The following is a 13,419-nucleotide window of genomic DNA, read 5'->3' on the forward strand; positions in this document are numbered from 1 at the left end:
CAGCACTTCATTGCAGTGAATTGCCTTTCGCATCAAACAAGTTCTGGATCTTGTGGAAATCCGCGAGAATCGAAAGCCGATTCCTACAGATGGCACCACTATTCCGGATCAGAACTAGAGTTATGTATGAATCGCGATGACAGACTCCTAATGCAGTGTTGCAAGTCTATGGTGCGGTAGAATACAGGGGTGGACCTGCAACCTTAGCACTCCAATACTTAAGTAAATGAATGAGTCCAAAAAGAGGCACAGTGAAGTATGAAAAGTGTGTTTACCTTATGCCTTATATATATATAAATCACTTGGCTCGGTTCGGAGCAGTAAATGGGTCCTTCTATTGGACCTTTAGTCGGCCCAAAATAATTTCTCTAAAACAAAGTCACCTTTACGAGTAGGCATGTAGCGGTGTACAACATGCATCAGTGTCTAACACTTGCATGACACACATACGACACGTGTTGTAAAAATCAGATGAGTGTTAGAAAAGTCAAACAAATATTTAAAAAAAATTTACTTCGACATTTAAAACAAAGTCGCACTTGTATAACACTCATACAATGTGTTAGAGAATTCATTCAAGTATTTCGAAAGATTTTTTTTTTTTTCCTTAGCACATGTTGTACATTTTTTAGAGACAATTCTCATACACATCTATACATTTTTTAGAGACAATTCTCATACACATCTAAATTAAAATAATTAAATACTCCATATTAAAGCAATGTTATTAATGAAAGATAAAAAAGATTAATTTTTATTTAAATTTTTTAATTATAAAAAGATAAATAAAAGGTCAAAATCATATATGTAACTGTTTATGTGTGATGGATTTTATATTATTGATTTGAGAGTGTCTATGTTGGAGTATGGGTTAATGTCGGAGTATGGGTTAATTTCGTTCATTGTCTTCGGGTGTGTTTGGATTGGCGGTGGACAGAATTGATTCTAGTAGAATTGAGTTTGGTAAAATAGATTCTAGCAGAATTGAGTTTAGCAGAATTGATTTATGTTTGGATACATTTTTGAAAAAGTGAGTTGAATAATAAATTACAGTGTAAAAATCATCCAGAATCAATTCTGGAGGCAGAAGCTACAAATTTTAGCTTCAAGTAGAATCAATTCTGGAGACAGAATCAATTCTACTTTTGTCAAACCAAACATCTTAAAATTATCCAGAATTGATTCTATACCTCTAGAATTGCTTTTGGCCTTTTCAAAAGGCAAAGATGAACTTCATCATTTTTCACATGTATTAAACTTTCTTCCTCCATCCATTGTAAACACATATTTGTAATGTATTTTTTGTTTGTTTGTTTCTTTGAATTCTAACAATAGGCCACCACGACATTTTTTCTTTTCAAAATACAATCACAGTCCGCAAAGCTTTTTGAAACTCCATGTGAAATGCATGGACAAACATTTGAGCAGCACCTACCCAACATGTTCTTCGATATTTCATAACATTAAAGTAAGAGAGGAGGATAACTGGAAAAAAGAACAAAATTTTTATTTTGTAATAGATTAAAATTGATTAGTCATAAAATATCAATTTGACATTAAAAAAAGAAGTAAAGAATTAATTTATTAAGAATATAAAACTTCAATTGATAAGCCAAATTCTACTATTTAATAATATCCATTTTTAGTAGTTATTATCTTATTTTTTAATAATCCCATTTACTATAAACTTATTTAGTTTTTTTTTTTAATAATCTCATTTATAAAAACTTTATTTGATAAAAAATTAGTGCATAACAAATAAGTTAGTTGATAAAAAAATAAAGTAATAGGTCTTTTATAATACGAATTAGTTTATGTTGGAATTATCCTCCAATTTTTGAGCTAATTCGAATCAATTTTGATGAATAAGAATTAATTTTTTTTATTGATTTTGCATGTTGCTTTTCACTTTTCACTCGAGTAAATCAACCACACCTTGATTGCAAGATGATTCACGCAGAACACAAATTTGAGAACGAAAAAAGATGAATTGAGAAAGAAAAGAGAAATTACGAAGAAGAATTCTGCAGAGTTTTTCTCTCTCTGCATTCAAAACTAAAAACTATTATTCAACTTTTCTCCACTATTTTACAAATGATACGGTACCTCCCTATTTATAGCTGAGATTGCGCACACCAAACAATTTCTAACTAACTAACATAGCTAAAACATACAAACAAAATGCTAAGTTTAAATTCAACTTCGACATTTCGACAGCTTTCTTTGACACATAAGAATTTCAACAACAATAGACTCTGCCGAATTGCTTGCTTTGACACAAAGAAATACATTTTCAACACACCATCTAATTCATTGTGTCTAAGCTATCTACATTCATCACAGTTCTCAAATTCTTGAACAGTTCGACTTGCACACGCTTCATCATGATGTCAGTAATCTGATTCTCAGTTCTGTAGTGTTTCAAGTTCAACTTCCCGAATGCTACTTGCTCTCGAAGACAATGGAACTTCATTTTGATGTGTTTGCTTCTACCAGGTGCTATCGAATTCTTCGCTAGATTGATAGCATACATGTTGTCGATCTTCATAGTAATATCTCTATGATTCTTCGTTGTAATCTCTTTTACATGTTAGAACAAGATTTGGTTATGCATTCAATCTTTAATTTTTTATGATAACAACACATATATATTTTATGTAACAATTTTGTACTCTAATAGTTCCCTGAGTGTGCAGATTCACTATTTTGATTGATTAATAATTATTGTTCAGAAGATCATCAGAATTAGCGTTAACATCCATAAGAAGAACTATTCATCTTTTTCTGAAGTAACATTAGCAGTTCTGAAGAATGTTGAATGCTCATTAGAAAAGGTTTCTTGAAAGTGTTTCTAAAGATAAGATTATATCATATCAGAAGTAATTAAAGATTTTAAAACTCATATAATCCTTTGCTTCCAGCTTAAAAATCAAGATGCGTCGCTGAGATAAGTTGCAGCTTCAACTCGGAAGACTTCATTCTGACTCTGAAGACTCAACTCTCTTGGGATGTCTACGTTACCTGATCTCTTCCATGCTATCTTTACTTCATATCAGAAGTACACTTCAAAGAATAATGATCAAAAACTTGCACTAGAAACAATATGGTACAATAGTATATCACTTTTTCCACTACTACAAGGACGTATTGTATGAATTTGACTTTGGTGTGCTCTTTGTCCCCCACGATCTTTTGGATCTGTTACATCAGTTGCAAGGAAAGCAACATATTATCCTTCTCAAATGGTCTTCTCCATTTAACTATATATATATATATATATATATATATATATATATATATATATATATATATATATATATATATATATATATATATATATATATATATATATATATATGACACTCTCCATTTGAAGATGCTGCTTATTCACTACTGAAGCTACTCAAGCGTTTCAAACTTATTCAAACTCAACATACATATCTTCAAAGAAAAAGAAGAGATAAAGAAAAAGAAAAGCTTTAAGAGATTATTTCTAAATAGTCCGTTGTGAGAAATCTATTTCTTAGAATCTCTAAAACACAATAGATGTTGCTCATTAGACTGTGTTAACATTTGTTCTTTAGTTTTTGTTTCAATCTGCTTATTGAGAAGCAATTTCATGTAAACATTTTCATTTATAAATCTGTTGAGATTTGTATTCCTCAAGTGACTAGGTTATTAGTCTGTATACTTAAGAGGGTTAAGGTGTCTTTCTAGACTCTTAGAGGTTGTGTGCAATCTTTCAAGATTAATGGATTAAGTCGTTTTCTAAGGCGAAACCACCTTAGCGGGTGGACAAGATTAGCCTTTTCTAAGGTAAACTTGTATAAACCAAATGTTTCCATCTTTCTTCATTTCTTATCTATCTCATTGATTATGGTGAATAGTTTTTCTAGAAGAAAAAGTTTTTAGAAAATCCAAAACCCCCTTTCTTGTGTTTTTCTTAACATTCAATTGGCATCAGAGCTCCGACTCTATTGTTGATTTCTATATATCAAACAATTAACCGTGTAGAGAGGTTCAATGTGAGAAAACCTTCTAAATGGTTGAAGCAGCTAACACTCATGAAAGAGATAGTTACAATGTTAAACCTCCTGTAATTAATGGAGAGAGATTTAACTAATGGAAATATAGACTAGAAAGTTTCTTTCTAGGATGCGATATTGATCTCTAGGAGATTGTCAGAAATGGTTACAAAGCACCTGTTATTGGGATTGGTATTTCCATTTCCAGAAACAAAATGAATGATAAATAGAAACGTGAGTTTAAGAATCATCACAAGGCCTAAACCATTATTCTCAATTTATATCTTATAATAAAAATGAAAAAATTACAAATAGAGATGCAACAAAGGACATTCTTGATTCGTTAAGAATGACACATGAAGCCAATGCTCAAGTCAAAGAAACTAAGACCTTGGCCTTAATTCATCAATATGAGTCTTTCAAGATGAAAAAGGAAGAAACTATTAAGACTATGTTCTCAAGGTTTCAAACCTTGATTGCAGGACTCAAGGTTCTAGATAAAGGTTATACTAATGCTAATCATGCTAATAAGATCATCAGAAGTCTACCCAAAAGATGAAGACCAATGATTACTGCGCTGAAACTATCTAAGGATATGAACAACATAACTCTTAAGGAGCTGGTTAGCTCTTTTAGAAGTCATGAAATAGAGCTTGAAGAAGATAAACCTCAAAAAAGAGGAAAATCAGTTGCTCTAAAGTCCAGATCAGAAAGGACCAAGTCAGAAAATAACAAAGCCTTCCAAGCTGAAGAAATGGAAGATTCTGACGATGAAGTTTTTGATGATGAAGACGAATTGTTTCTTCTGTCCTGAAGAGTTAAGAAACTCTGAAAGAATAGACAAAGCAACTTCTTAGGATCCATAAACATAAGAGATAGTCTAGAAACATGTGGCAAAGGAAGATCAAGTAAAGAAGTTACGTGTTACGAATGCAAGGAGCCACGACACCACATAAATGAATGTCCAAAGCTCCAGGAAGAAAGCACCAGAAAAGAAAACTTCAGAAAATGAAGTTTCAGTGGCAAGAAGAAAGGTCTCGTGGCAATATGGGATGACTCTGACTCTGAAGCATTAGGATCTGATTCTGATGAGGATCATGCCAATGTAGCATTCAAGGCTACAACATAAGAAGGATTCACTACAAAAATTGAGTTTGACTGAGAACAAATATTCTATGTAGCAGAGTCAAAACACCAGTCATGGTACTTAGACTCTGGATGTTTGCGTCACATAACGAAAATGATATATTAGCAATAGTGTGGCATAGACGTTTGGGTCATATTAGCATGAAAAGAATATCTCAGCTGAATAATATCCAAAAGAAAACATTCCTAAATCCTAAATATTTATATGCTTTATGTTGATAAAATTCACTTATTCTAATATGAAAGGAGAGGATTCATTGTGGGGTGAAAAAATATATATAATAAAATAATTATATACTCCTCCATAGCCCAAATTTTAATATTCTAATATGTGGTTTTATTCTTTTTAATGCTACATCAATAAAATTTTATTAATTTTATTTTTAATTAAATTTTATTTTGATTACTTTTTAGTCATTAAATAACACTATACAATGTAAAATAACTAGTAGTGTACAATTATGTAAAATTCTCATAATTTTTCATTCAATCATTTTCTTTTAATATGTATAATAATTTTAAAAATATATATTTTGAGATGGAGAGATGGAGAGAGTAACATTTATAAAGATAACTTGTAATAAAATTTGTCATAATTTATCTTATCAAAGATATTTTTCTGATAGTTAAAAGATGATGAATTCAGCATCATCTTTACTGAAACACTCTTCCTAAAAACTCTGCACAATACGCCAAGATCATAAACTCAGGTCCCAGACGCGAATCCATTCCAATTATATAGCCCTCATCCCACCCTTCATTTCCAATCCGAAGGCCAATATTCCCACCCAAATTCCCCGAATGGCTCCACTCAGTCAGATTCAAACCTGTACACCTGAAACGCTTAGCAAAGCAAGCAACCATTAAATTTCTCGGGATCATGAACTCAAAATCGAACCGAGGTTAAATCAGTAATCTCACCTAATCTACGTCTTAGTCATCCGTAGTACTTGTAGACTGCCACGTCACGCGGTTCAAACTCTCACAGGCTGGCAAACAAGCCACCAAATCATAAACTCCCACGCGGAAATTTCATCATCCTTTTCTCTCACAGCTGTCTCCTCATTCCGGGTATATAAATACCCCCTTCGAGTTTCCAATTGTAATCGCGTCTCACATTCAAATTCTTCTCTCTCACTCTTTCTTTCTCTCGTTCTAATCCTCAATTCTTAAAACATGGCTTCTAAGTACAAACTTGCCATTACTGTTGTACTCGCTCTCGTTGTACTGTTACCCACAATCACAGTGGGAGAGCTTGTACAAGAACAGCCTCTAGTTCTCAAATATCATAATGGCCAACTCCTTAAAGGACGCATCACCGTTAATCTCATATGGTACGGAACTTTCACCCCCATCCAACGATCGATAATCGTCGATTTCATCAACTCTGTTAGCACCACCGGTGCTCCTCTCCCTTCCGCCGCCGCATGGTGGAAGACCACCGAGAAATACAAGGTTGGATTGTCTACCATAGTCGTAGGGAAACAGTTCTTGCATCCGGCTTATACTCTCGGTAAGAATCTAAAGGGAAAGGATCTTCTCGCTTTAGCTACAAAATTTAACGAACTCTCTTCCATAACCGTTGTGCTTACCGCGAAAGACGTTAACGTTGACGGTTTCTGTATGAGTCGCTGTGGGACCCACGGATCTGTTCAACATGGCAAGGGTGGTGCGAGTGCGAGAACCCCTTACATATGGGTTGGAAACGCTGAGACACTATGTCCCGGACAATGCGCGTGGCCTTTCCACCAGCCTATTTATGGACCACAAACTTCCCCGCTCGTGGCACCTAACGGTGACGTAGGTGTTGACGGAATGATCATCAACTTAGCCACTCTTTTGGCTGGTACTGTCACGAATCCCTTTAACAACGGATACTTCCAGGGGCCGGCGACGGCGCCGCTAGAAGCTGTTACAGCTTGTACGGGGGTTTTCGGTAGTGGGGCCTACCCGGGTTATGCTGGCCGGGTTCTTGTCGATAAAACTACTGGTTCGAGTTATAATGCGCACGGTGCTAACGGGAGAAGGTACCTTCTTCCCGCGATGTGGGACCCGCAGACATCAGCATGCAGGACTCTCGTCTGAGGGGGGGACCGGTGAACTGACACGTGGCTTAATGTGGTGTAGATATATATGGTGAGTGGATAAACACGGGGCTGGTGAATGATGCTCTGGCTGGTGGGAGGAGTGTATTTTTAAGCAGCTTTTGTCGTTTAGTTTGACGTGTAAATTCTGTTTCTAAAAAGTAATGTTTACTATATAAACTTGTTATAAATCTGAAAAACGATGGAAAAAAGAGAGGCATATCATTAATATAATGTTTGTTATATGTTCAAAGTGACATTTCTTTTCATTTCTCATAGTGGGTGGTTTCTCTTTTGTAAAGTGTGTATTTTTTTCAGAGTAAAGTGAGGTGGTTGTGAAATAAATGAGAAAAGATATATGAATAACATTGATGGTTTTTGGGTAAAAAACAAAGCAGAGTACTACTACTATAATGGAGTGGTGGTTTCTTTTGTGATGCTTGGGGCCGGGGAGACCATTATGACGATGTGGCAGTGATGATGATATTGGTGAGGTGAGTGAATCTGATTCGGCATAAAAAGACAAGGATGTATTTGTTTTTTTTCTGCTTTAAGTGGGTCCTCTTCCTGTGCAATCATGCTTCGGATAAGCTCTACTACTATATACAGTGTACACTGTTAATAGTATATATATGTGAGGATTGGGTGAGGTAGCTTTCCTCATTACTTTTTCTATTCAACCAAAGTTGAAAATTCTAGTACACTTCCCGTGAAATAAGTAAAAATTGATGGTACCATACGTAGTTTTCAAATATTATAGACCATGCCACGTCTCTTTCTGTTTCCAATAATTATAGTCGGTCTGTAATTTTGGATTTGCATGCTTATAGATAATACTAAAGCAAGAATTGGATCACATTATTGAGGGTGGAATCGTGAGATCAGTGTAGTTAAATATTTCGGGTACACTCATAAATTACACCATGTACTTGATTGTATCAATGAGACAGAACAAACGTCATAGAGATGTACAAAGTCCTATTCAAATATGAAAGAAACGGGAATACCTATGACGTGTGTTTACCAAATGTGTCCCAAGACATATATTAAGCCATTTTTACCAATTCTGTATATTAAGCCATTTTTACGATGGATAATTTTACAAAGAACATTTGAATATATATAAATATAAACACTAAATAAAAACAGAAGAAAACACCACAAGTTTACAAGGTTTACTCTTAAATATGTTCAATCCTCTCGCAACAAACAACCTCAGTCTAGGTTACCACCTAAGATAATACTCTCATTATAGGCCAAAACATCAGCCATGATAACATGTGAGGGAGAAGGAGAAGAGTATTATATCAGTCCATCCATCCAATAATCAATAAATCCATTCAATAGTAAGGGCTGTAGCGCATCCCCATTCGGAACCTTGGAACCTTTCTACAATCAACCAAAAACAATGCTCTTAGTCTACACTGTCACAGAAAACATAGAGTATATTGTAAAGGAAAGAACTGACTACAACATACCCATATCCATAAGGAGCAGGGGCATAGGCAAAAGGAGGTGGATATGGAGTTCTGCCTCGAAATCCCATGTAAGGATTACTAGGCCGACGGGGACGAAATTGTTTCATCCCAGGTACATTGGTCCTCTTAGCAGTAACCTGCAAAAAAGTCCGAATAAGTATAGATAGCTGCAGAGAGGGGAATAGACTTTTTTTTTTAAAAGCAGAAGCCTCTAGATGTAATAACCTTCAGTTGCCGTCCATGCAGTTCAGATTCATTCAGGGAAAGAGCCTCTTGAACAGCTTCTACTTCAACAAATTCTACATAAGCATAACCCTTGGGTTGGCCAAACTTATCAGTGCGAATGGTGACTCGGTTTACCGTTCCACACGACTGAAAATGCTGTTGCACTTCTTCGGGAGTACATGCATAGTCCACCTGTAGGAAATATCAAGGTCATGAGATAAAATGACTGCACAGCCAAAATTGATCGACAATCCGATACAGCCTTAACAAAAGAAAACAAATTAGGCGAAACAATGTTAACTTCAGCAAGAAAATGAAAAGCGTTTATCATGTCAGATTTCACCAACCAAATGTTTTATAATGCCTATAAATTTCTTGAGCACTAAGCATCACCAAAAGTGTCGTCGGCCTTTGCAATCAAAACTGCAGATACCAATATACAGTCCTTTACCTATATATGGTGTCCTCTTTTCACCAGTAGAATTCCAAATTCTCGATCTGCAACTCCCTTCCTTTGTCCATCCATCCGGCCACAAATTCACAAAGTTTAGTAGATAAAACTCTCCATCCTAAATTCCTTTCTTTACTGCCCTAAATAATAGATTATGCTATTTTGCTCTTTCTCCCTTATTTTTTTCAATGTTGAAATCCATATGTTCTCCATACGATAAACATAACATTCTTCAACTCAATATCTAATATCTAACAGGTAAACTTTTTTATCCCCTTTTCTATCCCTCTAAATATTTTTGTTAGTGTTACATCTTTTGTTTTTCCGCTCTTTTTTTTTATTTCATTAGTTTGATACTAATATTTTTTTTTCTCCAGCTATATGTTTTATATCTATATCATAAATACTTCCAATTGCAGCATGACTAGAGCAGAAACTATAGATGGAAGCATAACCTGCAATTGTAGTCAAACATTATGTCAAAGCACAAAGCCAACAAAGCACAATCATATTTCTATATATTCAACATCAAACAAATAAATTCTCGCTACCTACATATCCATAATCTACAGATTTCAAACTTTCCACGATTGAGTATTATAGTGAACTGAAGACGAATTTGACTCCTTTATAGTGAACTTATAAACCTTAGAGGGTAGAATAAGAAATATCAACCATTGAAAAATCAAAGATTGATATTCCATACACATAAATGACAAGTCATAAATGTTATCAAATTTTAAAATTGATTTTTGCTGTCAATAGTTGAGATATCTTACTTTACACTCAAAAGTGAGAGCTCAATTTATAGAAGTTAAATAAATCCAATGAAGGCTAAATGACAAATGCATTTACCATTCGATTAATGGTCAGAGTGGTGAAAATACACTGCAACAAATATGGAGAACTATGGCTTAAGAATACTAGAAAAATGTCTGATAGCTGAATTTAGTCAAGCATATAAAAAGACAGTGAACAACAATTGATGAAAAACAGAACGGAAAAACATCTGGTTGAAATCAAAATTAAATTAGTCTGAATTTAGAAGTTCGCGAGGACAGAATGGGAAGGTCCAAGTGAATAACTATGAATGGCCTCGAGAAAGCTATCATCAACATCACCATCTTGATAGTCATGAGTTTTTGTAAAGGTTGTTAGGATCGAGATCTTGCATAAGATCGGGAGGGGGTAGCGAGATCGTAACCAAAATCGGAAGAGACAAGCAAAATAAAAAATGCACCAATTAGTTGTATCATCCCCTGTAGTATCAACTCTTTCATCTTCATTAATCTCATCATCTTCTCCATAACTTCCCAAAAGAAACAGTAAAACATCTTAGATGTGAATAAAAAAAACTAAAAACAGTAGAATCGGAGAGGAAGATAAGCCTTATGCGCGTGACTGAGTCAGGGAAAAAACAAAAGCATCATCAGCTGTCGCACGTCTTAGAAGAGAAAGAGGAGGTCGCAAGGGAGCGCAAGAGGCAGAGACGATTGTGAGGGAGGGAGACGATTCAAACTGAATGAGAAAATATTTATAAATAGGACTTTTACTTTTTAATAGAACCACCAGGATTGCTACTCGCGGGCTTGACATGACCCAAGCAAATATGGACAGGATCACACAGAATCGAGCAATTTAAGGATTGATTGCAATTTTGCAGCAACCTATTTCCAATAGGTGATTCTGCAAACGATTCAGATCATTGGTAGTGAGATTGCAGAATAATATGATTTACGGGATCTTGACAACCTTCGAAAGAATGTAAGAAAAGATTTTTTAAAAATAATCATTCACAGAATATTTTGGAAAGGGAGAGACATTGACACAACACAAGCAACATAGTGACATGAATTCCTGAAAAAAACTTTACCAAGGTTGAATTGAATACACATTTGAGGGAGATTAAGGTTCACTTGTCCAACAACACAGCTGGCAAAATTGAAGTAGTTTGGTAGAGGGGTGTACCAGAGGCAAGAAAATTGGGGGATCAGGTAGCTGAGCCTCAGAAATAGGAAGACAATCACCACTTGGAGAAGCTCATGCGTCTCCAGTGGGAGTGGCTTTGAGTAGGAGAACAAACAGTAACAAGTACCCTTAAGAATATTCCTCTTTCACATTATCACGTCTACATGCAATTCCCCTACAATATACTCTATTCTATACTATGCATTGTCCTGCACTGTGTCAATTGTGCATATTATAGAGCCCTCAATATCAGAAATGTAACATTTACACTAATAAACAATGCTACACATGAACAACAAAGGCGCTCACCATATTTTATAGCAAACCTATTAAACAACAGGAAAATGGTATAAAGCAGTATACAACAGCGCAAATTAAAAAAATATATAGCAGTGCCACTTGCTATTCAATCTGAGTTAGGTTGCAGATTTTCCTGATCTTGCTATTGAAAATTTATGGTAAGAAAAATTATGACTAGCTAATGATTTGGGAGACCTACCATATTCTAACGACATCATTTCCACAGACATGCATACACAGGTGACAATGTGTGTAATTTCAAAACCACAAATGTTTTATACAAGATTATGGTTTAATGATCTCCAAAATATGTACAATGATGTGAATGTGATGCTAGAGACAATCAAGATTAAACCCAAACCTGCTCTACAATTAATGTAAACAAAATATAAAGGTGTAAGCTCCGGGCTTAACAAAAATCTTCAATTTCTTCCCAAAAGCAGCATATACAAATATATACAGTGGCTCTTATAATTGAACGGATCACTTGGGACTAAATATATAAGCTAATTGCATCCATATACACGACACGTATTATGAAACATGACAATAAGACAACTTAACAAACAGAATAGAAAATTTTAACATAAACAGGGGAATAGACAACTCACATTGCCCACAAAGATTGATCGAGAATCAACTTCCTCCCTATTGACCTGACTAGCAGAAGCATTAGCGGGATCTGTTTGGAGATAACAATCAATAACAAAGGCTCAATAATATAAATAAATGAAATATCTTGCACGGTAAGAAAGTAAAGTGATCACACCATGTGCAAGTGCAAGAGGAGAATGAGAAAGACAGACTATAAGTAAAAAGACAGAGATTAAAAAAACAAAATGCACTACTTGTTCTAGTATCAACCAAGAACTAAAAAAAAGTTGGGAGATTTTTGGCATGCATTATTACACTACACAAAAATCTAAATGAAGTGCAATGAAATATCTAATCATAGATAGATAGCCAAGTTAGTCCACAAACACTCAATGGCACCATGCAAAGCATTACCAAAGCCGGAAACAATCTTAAATCTTGATTCTCTAGGTTATAAAATTAAATACAAAATAAGCACAAACATCAAGCATGGCCAATTTAATCCCACAGCTTTTTTCACATGAGGAACAAAATCCAGTTAACAAAATCTTCAAAATTTTCATCAACAAACTTTAACAAAAAAATTTCAAAAATTTCTTTTTTATATTCACAGAATAGAAATTAAGTACAAAAACAGCATAAAACTAAGCACCCTCAACCAAAATGGGGACAAACAGGTGTCACCTTGCGCGGATCCCATTTCTTTCTCGACCTTGGCCTGCATCTCTCTCAAAGCAGCCGCTTCGTCTTCCATTTCCTTCAACCGTTTCTTCATGTCATCCAAATCCTGCTGTGATCATAATCAACATTGATGCGTGAATCATAATTAGGGTTTTTGGGACTGAAAAACACCGCAAAAAAATGAAAGGGAAATTGTGATAACGACAATGAGATAAACGGAAAATATTACATACGGCTTCGTTGTTGTCGGCGCCGACCATATCAACGTCATCGTTTTCCATGTCTCCGTCACAGAAGGTACGCCGTCGTCACCTGCGGTTTCAATCCCTCCACTTCTCCAACAATTCTCCTTCTGACGGACACTCTTTTTAAAGTTGTTTTGTCATTAATATAAAATGAAAAATAACACATAAAATAAAAATTATAATTACATTAGTGCAAAAATATTATTGTAAAAATAAAAAAGT

General features: G+C 34.8%; 2 protein-coding genes across 4 annotated transcripts; one reads left to right on the forward strand and one right to left on the reverse strand.

Moving 5' to 3' along the window:
* The first annotated feature begins 6,263 nt into the window (after positions 1-6,263).
* On the forward strand, positions 6,264-7,508 carry LOC131603161 (protein EXORDIUM-like 2). Its single transcript, XM_058875432.1, has one exon. The coding sequence runs from the start codon at positions 6,348-6,350 to the stop codon at positions 7,254-7,256; it is 909 nt and encodes a 302-aa protein (XP_058731415.1). The 5' UTR covers positions 6,264-6,347; the 3' UTR covers positions 7,257-7,508.
* An 844-nt stretch (positions 7,509-8,352) lies between these two features.
* LOC131603162 (polyadenylate-binding protein 2-like) lies at positions 8,353-13,343 on the reverse strand. 3 transcript variants are annotated; one of them, XM_058875433.1, is made up of 6 exons: positions 13,186-13,343; positions 12,956-13,061; positions 12,289-12,359; positions 8,959-9,150; positions 8,734-8,870; positions 8,353-8,644 (listed from the first exon to the last, which is right to left on the reverse strand). In XM_058875433.1, the coding sequence occupies exons 1-6, from the start codon at positions 13,231-13,233 to the stop codon at positions 8,596-8,598; spliced, it is 603 nt and encodes a 200-aa protein (XP_058731416.1). In that variant the 5' UTR covers positions 13,234-13,343; the 3' UTR covers positions 8,353-8,595. The 3 variants fall into 3 exon arrangements, with proteins under 3 accessions (XP_058731416.1, XP_058731417.1, XP_058731418.1); XM_058875434.1 differs by having other exon boundaries at positions 12,956-13,058; positions 13,186-13,341; XM_058875435.1 differs by having other exon boundaries at positions 12,956-13,058; positions 13,182-13,292.
* Positions 13,344-13,419: the final 76 nt, after the last annotated feature.

Source organism: Vicia villosa, linkage group LG5, assembly GCF_029867415.1.
Source record: "Vicia villosa cultivar HV-30 ecotype Madison, WI linkage group LG5, Vvil1.0, whole genome shotgun sequence".
In the NCBI taxonomy this organism is placed as follows: domain Eukaryota; kingdom Viridiplantae; phylum Streptophyta; class Magnoliopsida; order Fabales; family Fabaceae; genus Vicia; species Vicia villosa.

Excerpts from the sequence above, each read along its gene's own strand:
- LOC131603162 (XM_058875433.1), bottom strand. The coding sequence starts at position 13,233 with ATGGAAAACGATGACGTTGATATGGTCGGCGCCGACAACAACGAAGCC. Across the intron at positions 9,151-12,288 it reads GATCAATCTTTGTGGGCAAT|GTGGACTATGCATGTACTCC; the intron begins GTGAGTTGTCTA and ends TATTTCCTACAG. Across the intron at positions 8,645-8,733 it reads CCTGCTCCTTATGGATATGG|AAAGGTTCCAAGGTTCCGAA; the intron begins GTATGTTGTAGT and ends GGTTGATTGTAG.
- LOC131603161 (XM_058875432.1), top strand. The coding sequence starts at position 6,348 with ATGGCTTCTAAGTACAAACTTGCCATTACTGTTGTACTCGCTCTCGTT.